At 44.2% G+C, this 19,524-nt stretch overlaps 4 protein-coding genes across 4 annotated transcripts; 1 reads left to right on the plus strand and 3 right to left on the minus strand.

Annotated features, from left to right (window-relative positions):
• Window positions 1–275: 275 nt before the first annotated feature.
• Window positions 276–6,818, minus strand: EAF01_011338 (uncharacterized protein; the record flags this gene model as incomplete). Its single annotated transcript, XM_038919595.1, has 3 exons — window positions 276–320; window positions 381–6,477; window positions 6,541–6,818. 3 exons carry the CDS (start codon window positions 6,816–6,818, stop codon window positions 276–278), a joined length of 6,420 nt encoding a protein of 2,139 aa, XP_038764805.1.
• A 5,275-nt stretch (window positions 6,819–12,093) lies between these two features.
• EAF01_011339 (uncharacterized protein) lies at window positions 12,094–13,975 on the plus strand (the record flags this gene model as incomplete). Its single annotated transcript, XM_038919596.1, has 3 exons — window positions 12,094–12,828; window positions 12,895–12,980; window positions 13,042–13,975. 3 exons carry the CDS (start codon window positions 12,094–12,096, stop codon window positions 13,973–13,975), a joined length of 1,755 nt encoding a protein of 584 aa, XP_038764806.1.
• A 1,145-nt stretch (window positions 13,976–15,120) lies between these two features.
• On the minus strand, window positions 15,121–16,004 carry EAF01_011340 (uncharacterized protein; the record flags this gene model as incomplete). The annotated part of the gene is made up of 2 exons (XM_038919597.1): window positions 15,121–15,494; window positions 15,554–16,004. The coding sequence occupies 2 exons, from the start codon at window positions 16,002–16,004 to the stop codon at window positions 15,121–15,123; spliced, it is 825 nt and encodes a 274-aa protein (XP_038764807.1).
• Window positions 16,005–16,906: 902 nt separating this feature from the next.
• On the minus strand, window positions 16,907–19,017 carry EAF01_011341 (uncharacterized protein; the record flags this gene model as incomplete). The annotated part of the gene is made up of 6 exons (XM_038919598.1): window positions 16,907–17,041; window positions 17,092–17,862; window positions 17,912–18,052; window positions 18,109–18,776; window positions 18,833–18,890; window positions 18,958–19,017. 6 exons carry the CDS (start codon window positions 19,015–19,017, stop codon window positions 16,907–16,909), a joined length of 1,833 nt encoding a protein of 610 aa, XP_038764808.1.
• Window positions 19,018–19,524: the final 507 nt, after the last annotated feature.

Below are 19,524 nucleotides of genomic sequence, written 5' to 3' on the forward strand. Positions count from 1 at the left end.
TGAATATGTCATGAAACATGAAATTCTATACTATCTAATGTTACTACTATAAATTTTTTTGTAAAAGAACAAGAGCGATTTGTTTTCTATCGCTTGAATCCCCCATATAACGCCGTGGACGTGCAAACGCATTGACTCGTGAAAGATTATTGATCATATGCAAACGTAAAAATAAACTCCTGTCCTGCCGATACCCAGAACCCAAAATAATACTATTAATTATGAGGAAAAACATGAAATCTAAAGGCAATTGTGCCATGATATAAAATTTGATTTTACATCTTCAGAGCTTGCTTCATGAGCTTGGCCAAATCGTTTGTCTGTGATGATTAGTCAGCAAATTACCCCACATACATTGAACTTCCGAGAATTAAACTTACGATTGGATCTCTCATCATCGTGAAATGATTTCCATCTATGCTCATACATTTGATGTTTCCCTCTCCGACCAACTTCTCCCATCCATTGTTTCCGAGATCTTTACGATCGTGAGTCAACCAGTCCATAGAGTTGGGCATCCTCACCTTAGGATCCCACTCTGGCTTAAGGTCATCTTCCTTGTGGACGATGCCATCACGAGCCCAGATAGCGACCGTTTGTGGCATGTTGACAGTGTTGATGGATGGTAGAGATCCCAAGTGATCAGAGTAGGCAGTGAGTTCGCGCACGGTGGAGAAGAAATGCGGAAGGAGCCATTTTGGCAATGACTCAAGTCCACCATCGCCAAGAAGACCAACCTTGGCACAATATTGATGGAAGGAAGCTGGGAGGGCTTCAAGTCCAATAGGAAACGGCGAATCGATCAAGACAAGTTTCTCGACCTTCTCACCCTTTGCAATCAATTGACGGGTGCATTCGTAAGCAAGTACACCTCCAGCAGACCAACCTCCAAGGAGATATGGTCCATGTGGTTGACGTCGTTGGATTTCGGCGAGGTAAATCTGTGTGACTGCTGGAACACCGATATTGAAATCTGTGGGGTCTTTCATGAAAGGGCAATTGAGACCAAAGACGGCTAGATCTTGGTCAATTTGAGGAAGTGGGGCATACGAAGAAGCGACACCAGAACCATCTGGAAGAAGGAAGAGTGTGCGAGTTGCGGTCTTTGGGTTACCTTGCAAAAGGATAGACTTTGATGGAGGGTATTGAGACACATTGATGGGTTTGGCGACTTGAGTTGGAGCAGCTGGTTGTACCGATGCGGAAGTCACCTTAGTAATCTTTGTTGTCTTCTTAATCTCAACAACCTTTGGCTGCTTGACTGCTCTTAGACCCAAAGTTGTTTCAATCTTTTCGACGCTGGTGTTCTCGACCAACAGCTCAGAACTTAGATTCAGGCCAGTCTTCTCTCTGAGCGCACCCAAGATGCTCAAACTCATAAGAGAATCCATACCCATGGTAGCCAGATCTGTGTTATCAGTGATCTCCTCAATCTCAACGCCCATCTCCTCTGCAATGGTAGATCTTATGATTTGAATGATCATTGCATTCTCGCTATCGTCGCCGACGGGAGAGCGTTCAGGGTCACTTTCAAGTAGATCAAAACCGTCATCCCCAACTTCGCTTGAGTGGCTGGAAACCATCTCCGGGGTAGACATGCCAGAGCTTTCAGCACTATCATCGTCTTCGAATCTAGTCATGTAAGCTTTGAGATGATCTACAGTGGGCTCATGCTCAAAGACACTGCTCTGGAAGTCAATCTCAAGATCCTCACGGAATCGGCCAGAAATGCTCAAACCGAGAAGTGAGTCGACTCCCATATCAGAGAATCTCATTGGGCCTGCCAACTCAGCGACATCGCACCCGATTTCCTCAGCCATGATTGCCAATGCTTTGGAGAAGATACCCCTTGAAACTGGTTTGCTGACAATTTTGAGATTAGACTTGGAGACAGACTTTGATGGTTTGGATGCAACGGCTTTGGTTGGAGCTGGAGCTGCTTTGGCACCACCACGAGCTGGAATAGCTTTTGGTGCGAGGAGGGTCTGAAGAAGGGTGCGGGGTACGCGCTGGAATTTGATACCACCAACAACTGCGATGATTTCATCGCCTTCGAAGACGTACACATCACCAGCAACCATCTCACCACCACCTGGTACCTTCTGCATCTTGATGTAAGATCTGTACTCTTTGTCGGCTGACATGGTCTTAGCGAATCTCATCGACTCCCATCCGTGCGAAATGTAGACATGCTTGGTGGAGTCAACAGCATCGTTGGCATTCATGATGAATCCGGAAATATGGCAAACACTGTCGATCCAGTATGGACTCATGAAGAACTTGCCATCATTTTCTGATGTCTGGAATTGTACTTTGGCGGTTGCCTCACATTGTTCACTCCACAGATATACTTCGTCCATTCCGCGATATTGTTGAGCGTAGTCGACAAGGGCGCCAAACAATTTATAAGCCATTCCTCTTTGAACCTTGTGAACTTCTTTGTGGCTCATCAAATTCTCAATTCGCCCTTGGACAAGGAACTTGCGACGGTCCCAATCTTTCAACCATGATGATGAATCCTCAAGAGTCACCTCACACTTGGTTTGTTCAACTGGCTTTCCATCTGCTCCGAATGTGCGGAAGTTGACAGTTCCCCGTCGATGAGTAAGATCAAGCTTGGTCTCAATTTGGAGGATATGAGTTTTGGCGTTTTTATCGAGAACCAATGGCTTATGAGTTTCCATACTTCCAACATTGAAACCGACAGATTTAGCATCTGGCTGAGCGAGCTTAAGTGCATAATCGCAGATAGTCAAAGCCATATCACCATAGATGGATGATGGGAAGAGTGGTTGGCCATGTACCAAGTGACCAGAAATGGCGGCTCGTAGCTTTGGTTCCATTAGGTCAGACTCAGCAATAACATTAACGTTGTTCTCATCAACAACCTCGGAGAGGATCTTTTGCACAGTAGTTGTCGAGAAAGTTGGTTTAGCGTCTGCAGGCGCAATCATTTGCGTGTCGCCTTTAGTAAGACACCAGTTTCCGCGATAGTCGATCCAATAAACCTTTTCGTCGTAAGAATAAGAAGGCAAATCGAGGACCTCATGGGCGCTCTTGAAATTGGCATGATACTCGTTCCAATTGAAGTCAAGACCAGAGTTGAAGAGAGTTGCCAAACTTGTGGCTGTCGTTGTCCATGCGTCGGCATTTCTGCTCAATGATGGCACAGTGATGGCACTTGTTCCGATGATTGCTTTCACCATGTTGGAACAGATTGGGTGTGGGCCAATTTCAACAAACAAGGTCTTTTCGTCAATGATTCCATCGTTCAAGGCAGAAGTGACACCTCCTAAGAAGTCAACACTTTCTCTACAATGTCTAGCAAGATACTCTGGACCGAAGACACCTGAATCCTCTACGACGTTTCCAAGAAGTGTCGACATAACTGGAATTCTTGGCTGATGGAAAACAGCTGGCTTCGCAGATTGAATTAAACAGTCTAAAATTGGCTCGACTTGAGCGGAGTGGAAAGCGTAAGGAACATTGAGCATGGTGTTCTTGAAGCTTTGTGCACTCAGGACCTCCTTAAGACGGTTCATGTTCTCAACAGTACCCGAGAACACTGTTTCCTCAGGGCCGTTGATGCAGGCCTTCTCACACTCGATATCTGACAAGTAAGGCTCGACTGCAGCAAAGCCTGCTCGGACTGCTAACATGCCATGGCTACCCGCAGTACACTTTGAAACCAACAGCTGAGCACGATTGCCGACTAAAGCAATAGCATCATGTGTGGAGATCACGCCAGCAACTTGAAGAGCTGCATACTCTCCGAGAGAGTGTCCAACAACGGTGGATGGCTCGATTCCCCATGATTGCCAAAGTGCTGCAACAGCTATCTCTACACAAAGAATGGCCAATTGAGTCATGACTGGGGAAGCAACGCTAAGGTCAGTGATGCTTCCATCAATGAGGCCAATGAAAGATGGGAAGCCCTGGGCTTGTGCCATTTGATCAAAATCCTCGACATCATTGCGGAATTGTTCTATATCACAGAAGAAAGCCTTAGCCATTCCAAGATAGTGTGATCCTTGGCCGGTGAAAACAAAAGCAACTCTTGGCTTAACATTCGATACTGGAGCGTGAGGACCCTCAGTGTAAGCGCTTAAAGCATTTTGAACACTTTGCAAATCCTTGGCATCAACTGCGATACGATATTGGTAGTGGTAACGGCGAGCAGATGTGGTATATGCAAGACTTGGCAGACATGAGCTAGGTTGATCTCTCGACCAGTGGAGAATATTTTGAACATTGTTTCTGAATGATGCTAGAGATTTTGCTGACACAATGACAACTTGCGATGTTCTTGGGTCACAACCATCAAGCTGTCGAATTGGTGCATCCTCGAGCAAAGTGGCGGTGTTACCGCCTGCGGCACTGAAGTTGTTCATGAAGACATATCGCTTCCCATTTGTAGGTCTAGGGAACGGTGTTGATTTGAAAGCCATGTTGAGATTTCTATCTTTCAAATCCTTGGGGAAAGTTTGGTTGATTCTGGTCTTGATTCCGCAATGTGGTGGGATCATGCTTTTCTTGAGCATCATCATGATCTTTACCAAAGCAGTTGCACCTGAAACGGCTTCTCCGTGTCCAACGTTAGATTTGACTGAACCTACAAACAATGGTTGATCAAGACGACGGCGAAGGTTGTTCGATGGTGCAAAAATGGAAGAAACACTGTCCATCTCTACGCCATCTCCTGCTTGAGTTCCTGTTCCGTGCATTTCTACGTACTTGACGTCTCGAATGTCTACTCTAGCTTCGTCCATGACTTTCTGGAACAAAAACTTTTGCGCGCCTGCATGGGGGTGAGTGATGGAAACGGCTTCAGCACTATGATTTGTTGCGATACCAGCAATGACTCCAAGAATTGGATCCTGATCAGCCACTGCATCGTCAAGTCGCTTCAGAATAAGAGTGACAACACCATCACCACGGCAATAGCCATCAGCGCCGTCATCATAGGTCTTACAAGACCCAGTCTTTGACAAGAATTGACCCTTCGACAAACCAGAGAATATGTCTGGATTTGTCATGACATTCATACCACCAGCGAATACAGTATCGCAGTCACCAGCACGTAATGAAGTGACTGCAAGATTTATAGCTGCCATACTACTCGAGCAGGCAGTATCCACGCTGTATGATGGACCACTGAAGCCGAAGTGGTAGTTAATTCTACCAGGTCCGAAAGCTCGAACACCACCAGTGATAAAATATGTGTCAATATCTTGAGCAGCGTTGATCTCACGCCAATCATCAGAAGTTTGACCATAGAAGGTACCGACTCTGTGTGCTTGGGTGGAAGGAGTTCTATCTCTGACGAATCCAGACATTTCCATTGCCTCATAGGCAGTGGAGATGGCTAGTCTCTGCATTGGATCAGTTTGCATAGCCTCTCGTGGTGACATGTTGAAGAATCGAGGATCGAATTTTCCGGGCTCGTCGATGAAACAACCAAATGGAGAATGAGTTTTATTCTTTCCCTTTCCTGAGGGGTCGCAGTGTAATTTGACATCGAATCGATTGGCAGGGATTTCTCTATGGACGTCAAGGCCCTGCTCTAGGAGTGCCCAGAATGCTTCATGGTCAGCCGAATTTGGAAATCGACCTGACATTCCCACGATTGCAATCTTGGACTCAGACATTCTACCAACCAATCCTCTTGGGATGGTGTTTTGCATGGAGTAAGAAATGTGGTCTTCCATCGAGAGCTTGAAGCTACCGGCATTCTTGAGTCCCGAGACGAGACTATTTCCGAGAGCGGTTGGGCCCATGGCAAGAACTCTGACTTCGGTTTGTTCAGACTCTCGAACGTCTGCAACAGCCAGTTTCACCAATCGGTCCCATTTCACCTGCTCTGCCAAAATTTCCATGATGGAGTTTCTGAACAGGTCGACTGTTGGTATACTTTCCTTGTGTGCAGGGGTTCCAACAAGTGGTAAGACTGATGAATAGCTGCTCAAGCTTTCCACAATTGATGGTGACAAAATTCTCTCGATGTCTTGTGGATTATAAAGGTGGGCAGCATGATATGGCCCTCGAATGCTGATTTCGCGTCGTTGAAGAGTTTGGAATACCTCACAGTTTTCAAACAACTGGGCTCGGAGGGTAGGCGTTCCACTGATTGTGATCGAGGTGGTACCAATGGCACTGATGTACAATCTTGTTGATTGTACAAGTCCTCTGGACTCGTTAAACTCAGCCAAAGCATGCTCTGCTGCCTCTGGGCTTATGCCCATTACGATTGTTGACCAAGTCTTTTGTCTATCACTTGCGGTTTCCAATTGGTTTCCAACCGCTGCAACTCTTGATCCCAGCCTGAACGCAATGCGCACTGCTTGCACAGCTAGGGGAATGAGAGATGTGAGCGATTTGCATGATGCAACTGCTGATGCGGCAAGTAGCCCAGTGCACACTGCAAGTACTTCGGTACTAGAGGGCTCTAGGTATGCAAGCGGGTTCTCCTCAAAGAATCTAGGAAAGACAGGTCAGCTCAAGTATACTTGGTCAATTACTTCTACTAGACTCTATACATACCCAATAAAATGTGTTAATTGAGCTAAGCAAGTAATGGCGCTTTCGACTGCCAAATCTGGGTGGTCGGCCTCGAAATATCGCTCAGTAAACTCGGAAACGCTTGAGAAGACAGCAACATGTTGTCGGGCAGTCGATGGAAGTGATGAAAGTTCATCTTGTAGGGCGGCGTGGGCCTGTTCTAAAAAGGTGCTTAGGATAGGACAGTTCTTGCGACGAAGTGCTTTCTTGAGGAATGACTGGCAGTCTGCAGTTTGATCTCCGAATAATACAACATCCATCTTGAAAAAATTATGCGACCCGCGCTATTACTATGGAGTGCTTGGAGTCGTTGAAGTATTGCGAAAGATTAATAGGTTGGAATGAAGAACGAATGCTGGATGGAAAGTCAGGAGAACGAAAGTGCGATGTCTGATTTCACGAGTACTTGACAGTATACATATATACAAGTTGAGATCTTCACATGGTCATAGATACTTTTTTCGGAAGCTATGTATTTTTAACCCTACATCTTGTTTCAACTGCACCTACCTTATCCACATGGTAGAAGTTCACGATAGTGCACCAACCCCGCCAACTCTTTGGGAATATCAGTAAGATTCTGGGCGCTCAAGCTCTTCAGTGACGCTAGCTCCTCGTAATCAAAAGAGGTACTATTGTTGGCGATCAGAATCTCGATCCTAAATTGACGTGCCGGGCAAAAGTCAGGATACATGAGACTATCGAAAGATGACTTGAAACACGGAAAAGTGTGGTCGAACTTCGACGCCCTTGATTGCTTGCGAGAAGCATTGTAGAGAGACTGATGTTTGCACTGACAAACCTTGCTAAATACCATGACTTCGCTAGCTCATTCTTGAAGAGGCTTAAACGTTGTAAAGAAGTGGGTATTGATTAGGTACGTATCTTAACTGATCAAACACTGCGCAACAGTACCCACACTTACAATGGCATACATCTTGCATGCAAATGGGAAAATCAATTCGATGCAGTCGTGAATTGATTTCTAGCTATCGATATCCCCTTGTTCCGCTAAACGTCGATCATAGCACAAGAGATGATTTGGCAGAGTTACCCCTGCACGGATCCCGTTCTGGAAAAGGCGGACAGTTCTGACGCTTTGGTACCACCGATTACAGTGCAGTGCTCAGTAGACTAAGTTGTCACTACTCGAGTACCTAACCATAGTTTCTTTTTTTCTTTCGAGGTTTGCTCATGTTTATTGCGCTAACATCCCGGCGGGCAACGCAGATCAACAAGGGTTAAGGAAGATAAGCTTTGAATTTTCTTTTAATGGATTTGCATTGCACACGCTCATTGGTTCGCAAACAGAAACAGTATATCTTTCACGATAAATCTTTAGTTCCCAGATGCGTGGAACCAATGGGTTTTGTTAAGCCTCTTGAATTTACTTTTTCAAGTAGACCGCTTGAATATGAGAGCACCGAGTAATTAGGTCATCACCGCAACTATGTATTCTAAGCAAGAGAATTGTCATCGGTCCCGAGTTAGTCATCGTCTATCGAGTGGTGGATGTTTGGACATTGCTCAGGTAAAGCGTCCCTTTCATTTTAAAAAGGACCTTAGATAAATACGTTGTGTGTTTGACAGTTAGTCTTGTATCAAGAACTGAACAGTTTTCGAAGAATGGATACTACTAGCATGTGATGTTACGGGGATTTTGTTCAGTACAGCTTCTCGGCGATAAGGCAAGCTCTCAATTCCACAAATTGCTGCAGCTGTTATGGTGAGGCTGCATGATGCTAAATTCTGCGAGTTGTGTCAAATATTTCTCATCAATTTTTGAAACAGACATATTTGTGAAACCCCCACCCCCAAAAACGGCATGTTTTGACCCTCCTCGCAATACGAAACAAGAAAAAATTCAACGACCGACAATATTTTTTTTCAATTTACAAGATACTACTTGACGAATGAATTAATCAATTCGCTTCGCCACATCGAATGTCTGTGGACTATTTCTCCGATGCTAATTTATTTCAATTTAGGGGCTGGAATTTGCCCTGTATTGGGACCAGTGAGTTTATGAGGACACTACAAAAAAAGTATCACGGCACTCTTTAGGTGCCCAGGTGGCAAAACTTGTAGGTGATTGAATTGATCGTTTCAAAGCCACATGCAACGTCCTACAGTCTACAGATTCGTTGTGAGTTTTTACTTGCCTTCAACTAGTTAAAACTTCGACCGAAAATCCTTTCTCGAGTCAGCCTTAGGGCTGGTCCGAAGAGTTTAAGATATGGATTGAAATATACAGGTCTCCAAGCTTGGCAACCATGATTAGGATGCGAATGTACAAGGAGTAAGGCCAAAAAGAGAGGAAGCGAAACCTAGTGACCAGTCTAGGGTTCCATCGTCACTTTATCGATTAGCTAGTTACGCTAAATGCGGAGTCCTACCGCAAAGATCAGACTTCGACAATTTTTGTTAGCATGCGAGTAGAATTCCACGCGCGTGTCAAAGATTTCATGGTGAAATATTTCCGGAGACGGCGGGACTCAGATTGCCGGTGAGCAACACGTCAATTTCGGACCTAGGATAAGTGACTTACGGTTGATCGGTCTGGTCGATCGGTTCCATACATGCCATTTGAGAGCATTCTCGACCCGATGGATTGATGACGGGCTGATTTACGAAAATTACATTCTTATGCTGCCTAATCTGCCACTCTCCCGCGTAGCCTTCTATTTGTTGGTTAAAAGTGTAACTCATAGCGGAACTTTGAGTCAAAGTTTACAACCAATGATGACTCGATTGTTCACAAGAGGTAGCTCGGAAACCACGGTTCTGCCGGCAATAGGATTTTTTTTTTAGGCTAGATGCGGTTTGGGTAAGATTCACGCTATGCATACGACGGTATCCGAACTATGCGAGACTGCTCTGACAGCCGCACTAGTCGGATACTAGGCTAATAATCAACAACCGACAATCCAGCCATCCTCATAAGACTTTCCCGTTGATCTGAGTAAGGACCAAGATGATCGAGGTGAGCTCATGAATCTCACACACAAACTAATGCACAATTTGCTTTTCTGTGAACCTTCTTCACCACCTTTTGAGTGCTGAATAAGATCGATTTTCTACTGTGCACATGTATGCATGTACGATTCTATCTTCACTGATTTACCAAAAATCGAGTTCTCATGGACTAAGATTGAGAATCCAAGATATTGGCGTGAACCATCAATACATTCATGCATTTATGATGGCTGCAGACACACGCTGTCAAACACGGCGCAAAGTCAGAGCCCACGGGGAAGCCATCTCATCATAATAAGAATTTATTTTGATATTCCAAAATCGCAGAGGTTTGCGGAAGCATTCATCCCACAATAGGCTGCAAGTTCAGAGAAAAGCCACTTCCGACAATCATCTCATCTTAATCAGCATACTATGACTTTACGAACGGACAGAAAGGTCCCGAAGAATGCATCATGCGAAAAGCTGTAGATTCATTGAGAAGCCGCTCTTGCACTTTTGGTATTCAAATCATAACGATGAGTTTGATATGATGTTGCAAGCAGACAGAAAGCTGTGGAATTTTCTTTTTTCTAAGACGTGATAGTTCGTCATAGCCAAGTAGGTGAATATTATCGCCAGTGCAGTGGCATATAGAAGTTCTCAATGTGTCGACTCGATACAGGTGAAGCTAGAATTGTGATTTGCATGCTTATGTGTCATCTCAACTTAGGTGCAGCGAGATTTGATTTGCATACTTACGTGTCATATCGTGACGCAGGCGAGGCTGGAATAGTGGTTTGCACGCATAAGTATTTATGTACATCTTCGAGGATCTTGACAATAAAGACGCAAGAATTGTCCTGTATGCAGGCAACACTCGAGACAGGCATCATATTATAAGACCTAACTGCACGTGAGTTTAAAATCATTATGGAAGGAAAGCTCCAAAGGCACCGTTAGAATCAGATACTCTACTAGCAAATGTATGTATGATTCATCTATTTTGCCCGAGAGCAGGTTCACCACGATAATATGCCAGTCTTACATAAATGTCTGAGAAGGCTCTCTCAGTAAACCAGCCGCCGTCATTATTGCTCGCATTCGAACTTTATTATCGGAACCAATGTAAATTTTGGCACGGACTTGATCGATATTCGTAAGGGGATTGTTCCATATTTTCCTTCGGCACATTTCTACACAGCCTCAACAGCCTGATTGAAAGACAGCAGATATGAACACCCTATGCTTTGTCGTCTGTTCAAGAGGCCATAGCTTCTCGTCAATATCTTGCGTATATCTTTCAGCGAGACCCTTACTTATATTCCCGTTTCTCTCCTCCGCATGCGATTCCTTTTGCGGACATTGTGGAAGAATTCTCTTTCCATTTTAGGAATCATCCAAGCGTAGTCTGAGGCCGCAATTCCCATTTCGGTTGTGACGGAAACTGGATACGAAGTACTGAAACGAAATGGCGACTCTCGGACATAGCCGAGTAGTAATCGGCGAAAGCATTTATCTTTCTGTGGCTTGAGCGTCGTATTTCGTACGATTGTAGTGGCGATTCAATACGATTAGTTTTTTCTAGAAGGATTGAATTTCATTCTAGGAAAAGATTGAGGCTTATATTAATTCAAATTGTAAACCTCAAAGATTGTTTGTGCGATTTTAATTAGATGGCATGGACTGCTCGGAAGTAGGTAGTGATGTGAATTCATAACTGATTAATCTCTCAACCGCAAGAATAATCCCATTTTCTTGAAGTGGTTTCTTTCAATTGTGAAAAACAAATTCCGCAGTATTGTTATAGCTGCAGAGAATCTACCAAGGGAAAGCTGCAGACCAACATGTACCGGTATTGTGGCTCACAAAGTTCCATTCTTCGGCCGAACATCATGGAGGAGGGAAAGATTCATGAATTCAGTTGCAAGGCCACTGTTTCATGGGCTCAAATAAAATGGAGTTCCAGACGAATGTTCAATGTGCCATTAACCCGAATTTAGAGTTGATAGATAGTGGATTTGCCATCAACTGATACCATGGCTGTCTTTCTCACGAACTGACAGATGTCAAGTCAGGAACTCATATCATGGCAAATCACACCCCGGCTTATGTTCATTCAGTGAAATGTCAAACTTGTCATTGTAAGAGGTTGCGATGCATCTTAGTCTTTCTTTTTGAAACGCGGAGTTGCGAAGGGTATCAGAGACCAGGGCTTCTTCTAGTGAGGAATCGTCGACCTGTCCCTTTTGAAAACTTTAAGGTCATCCTTGAAGTACGTCGAATCTAGGTCGATCGTGAACTACTTGTCATTGTGATACCTGGGGATGCGAGCATTTCACGGATGTTTCTTTTACTCGGGAAACATTTTGAATGTGATCCGGACTCCAGTTGTGAGAGAAATATCAGGGGAAGCACCGATGCGGTGACGAGTGGAATGGTACAGTATCTACATTGATATAGTCAGATAGCCAAGCTCATGTAAAACGTTGACATCTGTCAAAACAATACATTATCATACGAATCTTATTTTCTTTCATTTCTAGAGTGATTGCCAGGTGCATCTAATATACAGTCAACATGGGTAATAGTCAATCACAACAAGCTACAACAGCGCCGTCGCTGGCAATGATGGCTCAATCTACGGCAAGAATTTCTTCCTCGCGGCCGATGACCATGAGTGCTATAGCGTCGCCCATACCAGCCGTCTCCCCTACATCCCCTAATGGAACATTCACACAGTCGACATCTTCAATATCGGTTTCTACAGAGCAGATAATGTCAGCAATTACACAAGCTGCAGCTCCAGCTGCAGCTCAAGCGCAAGGAACAGTAACAGTCGAGATTACCACAACACAGTCTGCTGCTCCAGCAGCAGTTGAGCCTCAAGCAACGACAACGATAGAAATAACCACAACCGAAACCGTCACCGCACAATCACAAATGGCTCCCTCAAGCATACCAAGCGAGCCCGCCACCTCCAGCACCAACACAGATAAAGGAACTACAGGAACCGCCAAACAAGCAGGGCTAAACTCGCCCACTGAAGACAAACCATCTCCGGCCCTGCAGGCCGCACAACTAGATCCTACAATACCATCAATTACCCAACCAAAAGTCGGACCTTTCTCGCCCGTCGCAGCAGTCCTCGGAGGAATCCCGAATAAAAACGTCGATGTACCGATTACAGTTGTGTTTCTGATTTTGTTTATTGTGGGAGCTGCTTCACATTTCATTAGACATGAAATTAACTCAAAGAGGGGTCATAAGTTTGTTATCTCAGATATGATTTTTGATTTTTGTATGGTCAGGAATGTAAGTTACGAAATCCGAGTATTGCTCAAAAGGCATCAAGTGAATTCAATGCTGACGTGCGAGTAGGTAACTTGCATCATGAGAATTGTGTGGGCGTTTCGTCCGGAGAACAATAGTATTGTTGTTGCGGCCTTGATTTTTGAAAATGCTGGGTATGTCATTTTATCATTTCCAAATCGATATTATGGAGTTTCAGTACTAATGAACAACCAGAGTTGTCGTCCTCTTCGCCGTAAACGTAATTTTCACCCAGCGAATCCTCCGCGCTACCCATCCAAATATCGGCTGGAATCCCATCGTCTCGAAAGCTTTCCTCGCCATTTTGATATCAGTCCCCTTTATCATATTCTGGAACATCATCTCTCTCACTATCAGTTTTTTCACGCTCAATCCTCGCTCTCTTGAAACAACGAAGAATCTCCTGTTATTCGGTTCATGCTGGACACTTTTTCTTTCGCTCTTCCCAGCCATCTTCGTTACTCTTGCTACCGCAATTCCATCTTCTACTCCTGTTGAGAAATTCGGCGCCGGGAGATTCAGAATGAAGCCCATAATTCTGATGTTAGCTACAGCACTTCTAGTCACTGGTGCAATTACACGTCTTCTCGGAGCTGTGATTGAGAAACCACTTAGTGCACCTAGTCATCTATTCAGCAAACCTGTTTTCTATACCACTGGATTTATGCTTGAGATTATAGTTGTATATGGATATTTATTTCTACGCGTGGATTTGAGATTCTGGGTTCCGAATGGAAAGGGTAGTCCTATTGCTGCAGGAAGCGCAGGAGCATATACAGTGAAATCTGAGGATGATGAAGAGAAACTTGTGGATGGATTGGGAGATGGAAGAGAACCACGCGCGCCCTCAAGTCTTTATGAGAAATTGTATGGGAATGTGGTGATTGGATTGGATACCAATGTTCCTGTTTCTTCGGCCGAGAAGGTTTCGGCTGCAATTGCGGATTTGAGTATGAGTACTCGGGGAGAGATTTTCGGAACGCAGGTGCAGAGTCCAAGTGAGGATGTTGTGTTGTATGCTTTTAGGGTTGGGGGATCTGAAGATGGAATGCCTATGAGACCACCGCGTGCTATTTCGTGGGCGGAAAAATCAGGTGGTAGGGGAAATAATGTTGAAGAGTTTATGTGAGGACTGGTTGAGTGGGATGTGTATAGGATGCGCATGGTAGATGTGGTTTAAATATTCTTGAAGTAACGGCGGGACCGATTTCTATTGTAATTTTACTTTTATTTTAATTTACAAGCTTATGGTTAGAATTCAGAACTTTGCCTCTGACAGAATATGACTTTATCTTGAAAATGTGTGCACTGCTATGAGAATACTGTGCTCAGCAAGATCTTCACAAATGATAAGATCAGAAAATCAACAAAGTTCACTTGAATCAAAAAAGCTCAGTAAGGTAAATCTCAAAGCTCTACAAGCAGATGCTCTTCAAAGCGACAAAAACAGCTACCCAGAAGCACGAAAGATCTCCTCTCTTCGATACCAGTTCCAGATTACAAAGTGACGTCCTTTCCCCCCTAGCTACTACAGTACGATGTCCACTTGCAGGACTCTCCCTTCCAAGTCTTCCCAGTTCCGATCCTTTCCTCGCAACACTTGAAACAAAGAAGCGATCAACCAATCAACCAATCCCATCACTGCCACCAACTCTCTATCCTGACCTCAACGATAACTCTCAGACATTAGTCCTCACCGATGAACCAAGCTCATGACTGTCGCCACCTATCTACTCGGATACCGACGATGACTCTTAGACATCATTTGAGATCTATCAAGTGAAACATGAACTTGGAGGATCCTCGAGGTCGAGACTGAGATGGAACTTGACGAGAGCACATGTACATCAAGTTTGATATCTATGCCGTTTCGAGGAGATCATCGAGTGGGTTTGCCGAGCACAGGCAGTGCACTGCTTCACCATCAGACACTTTCAGAACTGTGAGAGAAATCGGTCGATTTGACCATCATGGATATGTGAAACTATAGAAGATGTTTGATTTCTAGTTTTGTGGCTATGTATTTGGCAACTTGCCGTCCTTCTCCATCACGGTGAGTCTCATGTTCTGATCTACCGCAGCATCAAGCCAGCAAAATGACAAATGAAAGGAAGAGAATGAAAGAAAGATCCACTAATCCTGGCTTTGTAACTAGTCTGACCATACTATTCACGCAATGACACAGTACAAAGACGAAATCTCAAGATATAAAACCGAATTGAACAAGACGTGCTAGGAACGCCATTCTTGTTTCCCTGTCTCATCTAACCACACTTATTTATTGATACTATTAACAAATTCCACAAACTCCTTCGCCACAGCTTCCGGCGCCTCAATAGCATGCCAATGGCCCACCCCCGGAAGAACCTTAACACACTTCTTCACCGCACTCACACCCGCCTCATCATGAATCATTTTACACCCCTCATAAGACGCCGTCTTATCATCACTTCCCGCTAGAATGATCATCGGTACCTTAATCCTAGCATAATCCGGTCTACTGGCCGAAGCAATAACTCCACACGATGATATGTAGCCTTGCGTACTAGTCCCAAGAATCAAACCCCTAATAAAAGCTTTCTGCGTAGATGTAGCTTGAGTACCTGTTGCAGCTTCTGGTATCGAATTGGCTAGCGTTTCAAGCCCATCTATTATATTTAGTAATCTGATACAACCCCAATTTCAAAAAAAAAAAAAACTCTCATACCTTTCCTAACCATTTCCATCCTCTTCCCAAAAACCTCCGTCAAAGCCGGACTCGGCACCACCGGTCCTATTAAAACCAATCCCTCAACTCTTTGCGCATGTCTAATAGCGAGTTCACACGCAATAATCCCACCCATCGAGTGGCCCACCACCCAGACTTTCCCCTTACCTGCAGTTTCGGAAAGTGCATCCAGAAGTGCAATTGCATCATCGACAATCGACGCAACAGTTTGTGGCGAATTTGAATCAGCCAGAGAAGATAAACCGGATCCGGGGGTGTCGAAAGTAATACATGTCGAGACGCTAGAGAGGGAGGAAATAAAAGTATGGTAGAATGTAGACGAGGAACCCAGTCCGTGGATGAAGAGTGTGGTTACTGGGTTCTGGAGGGTTTCCGTTTGAGGGGTGAGGGTGTAGAAGATTGATTTCCGGTTCAGGGGTATGAAGGGCATGATGAAGATAGAGAAATTGACTTAATGTAGGTGATTTTTGGGAATTTTTTCTTTTTATTCGAGATAGGTTGTTAGTTTTGTGCCGAACGGGAGTTCTTTCCATACCCGTCTATAGCTTCATGCGGATAGAGATGCGGCCCACATGTCGGGGAGATAGCCGCACGTGATTTGAGAAGATATCTTCATTATACATCAACCGCGATGGACTCGTAGTCTCGATCCGCTTGACTGTGCTGAGATGACAAGTAAATGAGACTTGTTCTCTCATGTATCTAATGATTGAAATCTATAAACACGTGATAATGCCACTTCATCTACTAAACGACCCTCTGCCCAGTATGCAATGACAGTTGTCTGACCGAAATACACGTCCACGCAATTACTTCTTAAGAGTCATTCCCGAAAACTAGATAGAGTGCTACTCTCATGCTTACTTCCATTCCCAATATACGAACTTGCTGTTCAATGTAAAACAATGTAAACACATCGGACGTCCGTTGGGGTAGAATCCTCTACCCCGTACGGCACAGGATTCCATGACTCCACCCTCTGTGTCCCATCCTAGTATTTTGAAGGAATGGAAGGGGAAATATACGATGGAGCCAGTAACTATAGTTGCCTACAACTTCTACGCCTTTTAGACAAGGAGGTACCACAAATGGACGTGTGTCTGTCGGATAGCTGATCGGGTCGGGTAATCTATCGCTCGTCTTATTATCCGCTTTGTTTTGCGCGGGAACTATTAGCCGATTCAATTGGTGCAACAAATTGATATGTCAATGGGACATTTTTGATTTCATCTCAAGCAAAGAAAATTATATTGTAAAGTTATTATAAACGGTATAATAAATGACAGAGAAAGAAATTTTAGTGTACAATTACTGTACAGTGGGAACACAAGATTATGTACTCGTCGCAGGAGTTCCGCACATCGATGAATACTTTCCTCCAACCATGCTGGCCATCTTGGCCCTCTTCAGATCTTCAATCTTGATCCTATCTCTATATATAAAAGTTGAGGGATAGCGAGTTGGCAACTACCGAAAATTGTTAAAATATTAATTGGAAAGGAAAGAGGGCGACATACCTGGAGTAACATCTCTGCTTGACGGATTCCCAAATGTTCCGCAATATATTTCAGCCTTCCTCTTAGCCATAAGCGTTGAGAATTAGTCGCGAAATCAGATGCCGCCGCTGCAAATACTGGCCATATAGCCCATACGCCCGTTACGCCCTTCCCACTTATTTTGCTATCGTTTCCACAAGGGAAATATGAGTTCTCGGATATTGGAAATTCGCTATCTGGTGCTTTCCAGCCGAAGAAAAATGGAATGCTAGACACGATATCCTCAATTAATACACTTGCTTGTCTTGAAATCTTGACGTATTCCGGTGTAATCTTGTAATCGAGGTCGGCAGTGATCCATGCGGTACATCGCAAAATAGTGGTTAGGATGAACAATCTCGAGGCGCGTACAATATTATGTGTAGTAGCCATCCACAGCTCGCCGTATACATCAACTCTTCCTGGATAACAAGGTGTGAATTCAAGGTCTTTCTCCGCTGTATCATCAACCCAAGCCACCACTTTGGGTGTCCATTCTTCAGGAAGATTGGCATACCAGTCGACGTATTCTTTTTCGATCCGTTCTGCTTTCTTCATGTGGTTGAGTACCTTCTCGATACTTTCTGTGGTATGTCCTTCAAGAGTACAGATCCTGTGCGTTTCTGCGCGTAAGTCTGCAACCTTGAGGTTGAGCTCTGATACGACACGTTGAACTTTATCCTCTGATGCAAAAGATGTCCACCAGTCGATGCCTTCTTTAACATCCTTCGAACGGCTGATACACTCGACAGTCTACAAATAATTAGCTTCATCTCATGCATTGGTAACGTTAAAGAATTACCATATGCGTTCTAACGGCGTCAAATAAAGAGCGCCCGATCTTTGTGTCGAGCTGGCCTTTACCTCGAGCTTTCACTAGTGCTACAGCTCCATTGATATGAGACTCCCATCCAATTAGGGACATAGGATGAGAGCTTATTTGCTAGTCTGAGAGTAAGCATTATGCATGAATGAATACCAAGACCTAGATTCATCTACCTCATAGAAGGACAATAAAAACACTGCTGCCAAGGTTGCATCTTCCTTTGCTTTATGTACATCTTGAAGATCGTTGTTGATTTGATTTAAAGCCGTCACATATTGCCTATCAGCTAGAGGTAGAAGCTTCCTAGCATTTGGTTGATTCGCGAAAGCCACGAGTGCTACAGCATTTAAAGCAAGCACAAGTGACGTTTCTCTTGAGCTGTCATATACGAGTGGTATGAGGAAATCCAGATTTCCTTTGGCCGTGCGTCCTCGCGGAAGAAGAACAAAATTGGAAAAGAAGAAGCAGGTAGCTTGTTGATCGATTGGCGGCGAGAATTGACGAGGGATAACAGTTTTGGGTGACCTGAGGAGCTCATTCTCGATGTCTGAGACTGGTGATATCGGCATGCTTGGCTCAGGTGAACCACAAGCATTGTACGAAGATATATAGAATGAGTTTGTGGTTGCAGTCTTGATAGAATCGATAGTTCTGTAAATAGTCCCATTCTCCGAAGTATTCATTCTTCTTTTCGTTGGTCGGTCATTTCCACTTTGGCCAAATTGATAGCTATACGGGTCTACTGTGAAAGTTGGAATCTCAGTCTCGAAACAAGCTGAAGACTTTCGTTTGGTGGCTTTAGTTTGATCTCTAAGTTTGAGCTCGAACTCATCGCGATAGCCTGTTATTGTTATTATTGATGACAGATAGATTAGATGTACTGGAATAACACCATACCAGGACATTCTCGTTTTGACTTTTGACATCTCAGGCATGAAGGTTTACCCTCATCACACTAGAATAATGATTAGAAACTAATGCTCCATACTTTGATGCTGATATTTCGAAGAGAGAAAACATACCTTGATCCGCCTCGCTCTACATAAGTAGCATCCTTTCGATGGTTTACCCGTGTTGACCATGACGAGATCGGCAAAAGATTTGAACCTGGACTTAAAAAGCTGTCGAAATTTTACCAGTCGCAATAGTTTCCCCTCGTGGTGTAAATATGATGCGAGGTAATGGCAGTTAGTTGATAGATAAGTTTGAAAATGGTATTGCGAGCTGATATGATGTGACCGCCAAGAGTCTAATCCCTTTTAATACAACTACATCAGTGGTTTCGCCCTATCCGTCAATAGAAGGAGTATGGCAGTTCATCGAAGAATATTTTTATGATTTGCCGCATAATCATCCAGGGTTATGGGCTGAAAATGACAGACGAGTAGCAGTAAGGTGATAACCATAAGCCAACCACACAAGATCTCAAGCTCACATGTGACAGAAACATGGCCCCTCAGCATTGTCATCCAATGATAAAGTTAACCCTTATATGTCTGAAGACTTGTTTCAAATCGTGAGATGTTTCGCTTTTGGCAATTTGAGCTCTTAATCCAGATGCAGGCCAACGCCCGGACCTTGGCAGAACA

The sequence above is a fragment of the Botrytis porri genome, assembly GCF_014898465.1.
Source record: "Botrytis porri strain MUCL 3234 chromosome Unknown BPOR_021, whole genome shotgun sequence".
Lineage (NCBI taxonomy): Eukaryota > Fungi > Ascomycota > Leotiomycetes > Helotiales > Sclerotiniaceae > Botrytis > Botrytis porri.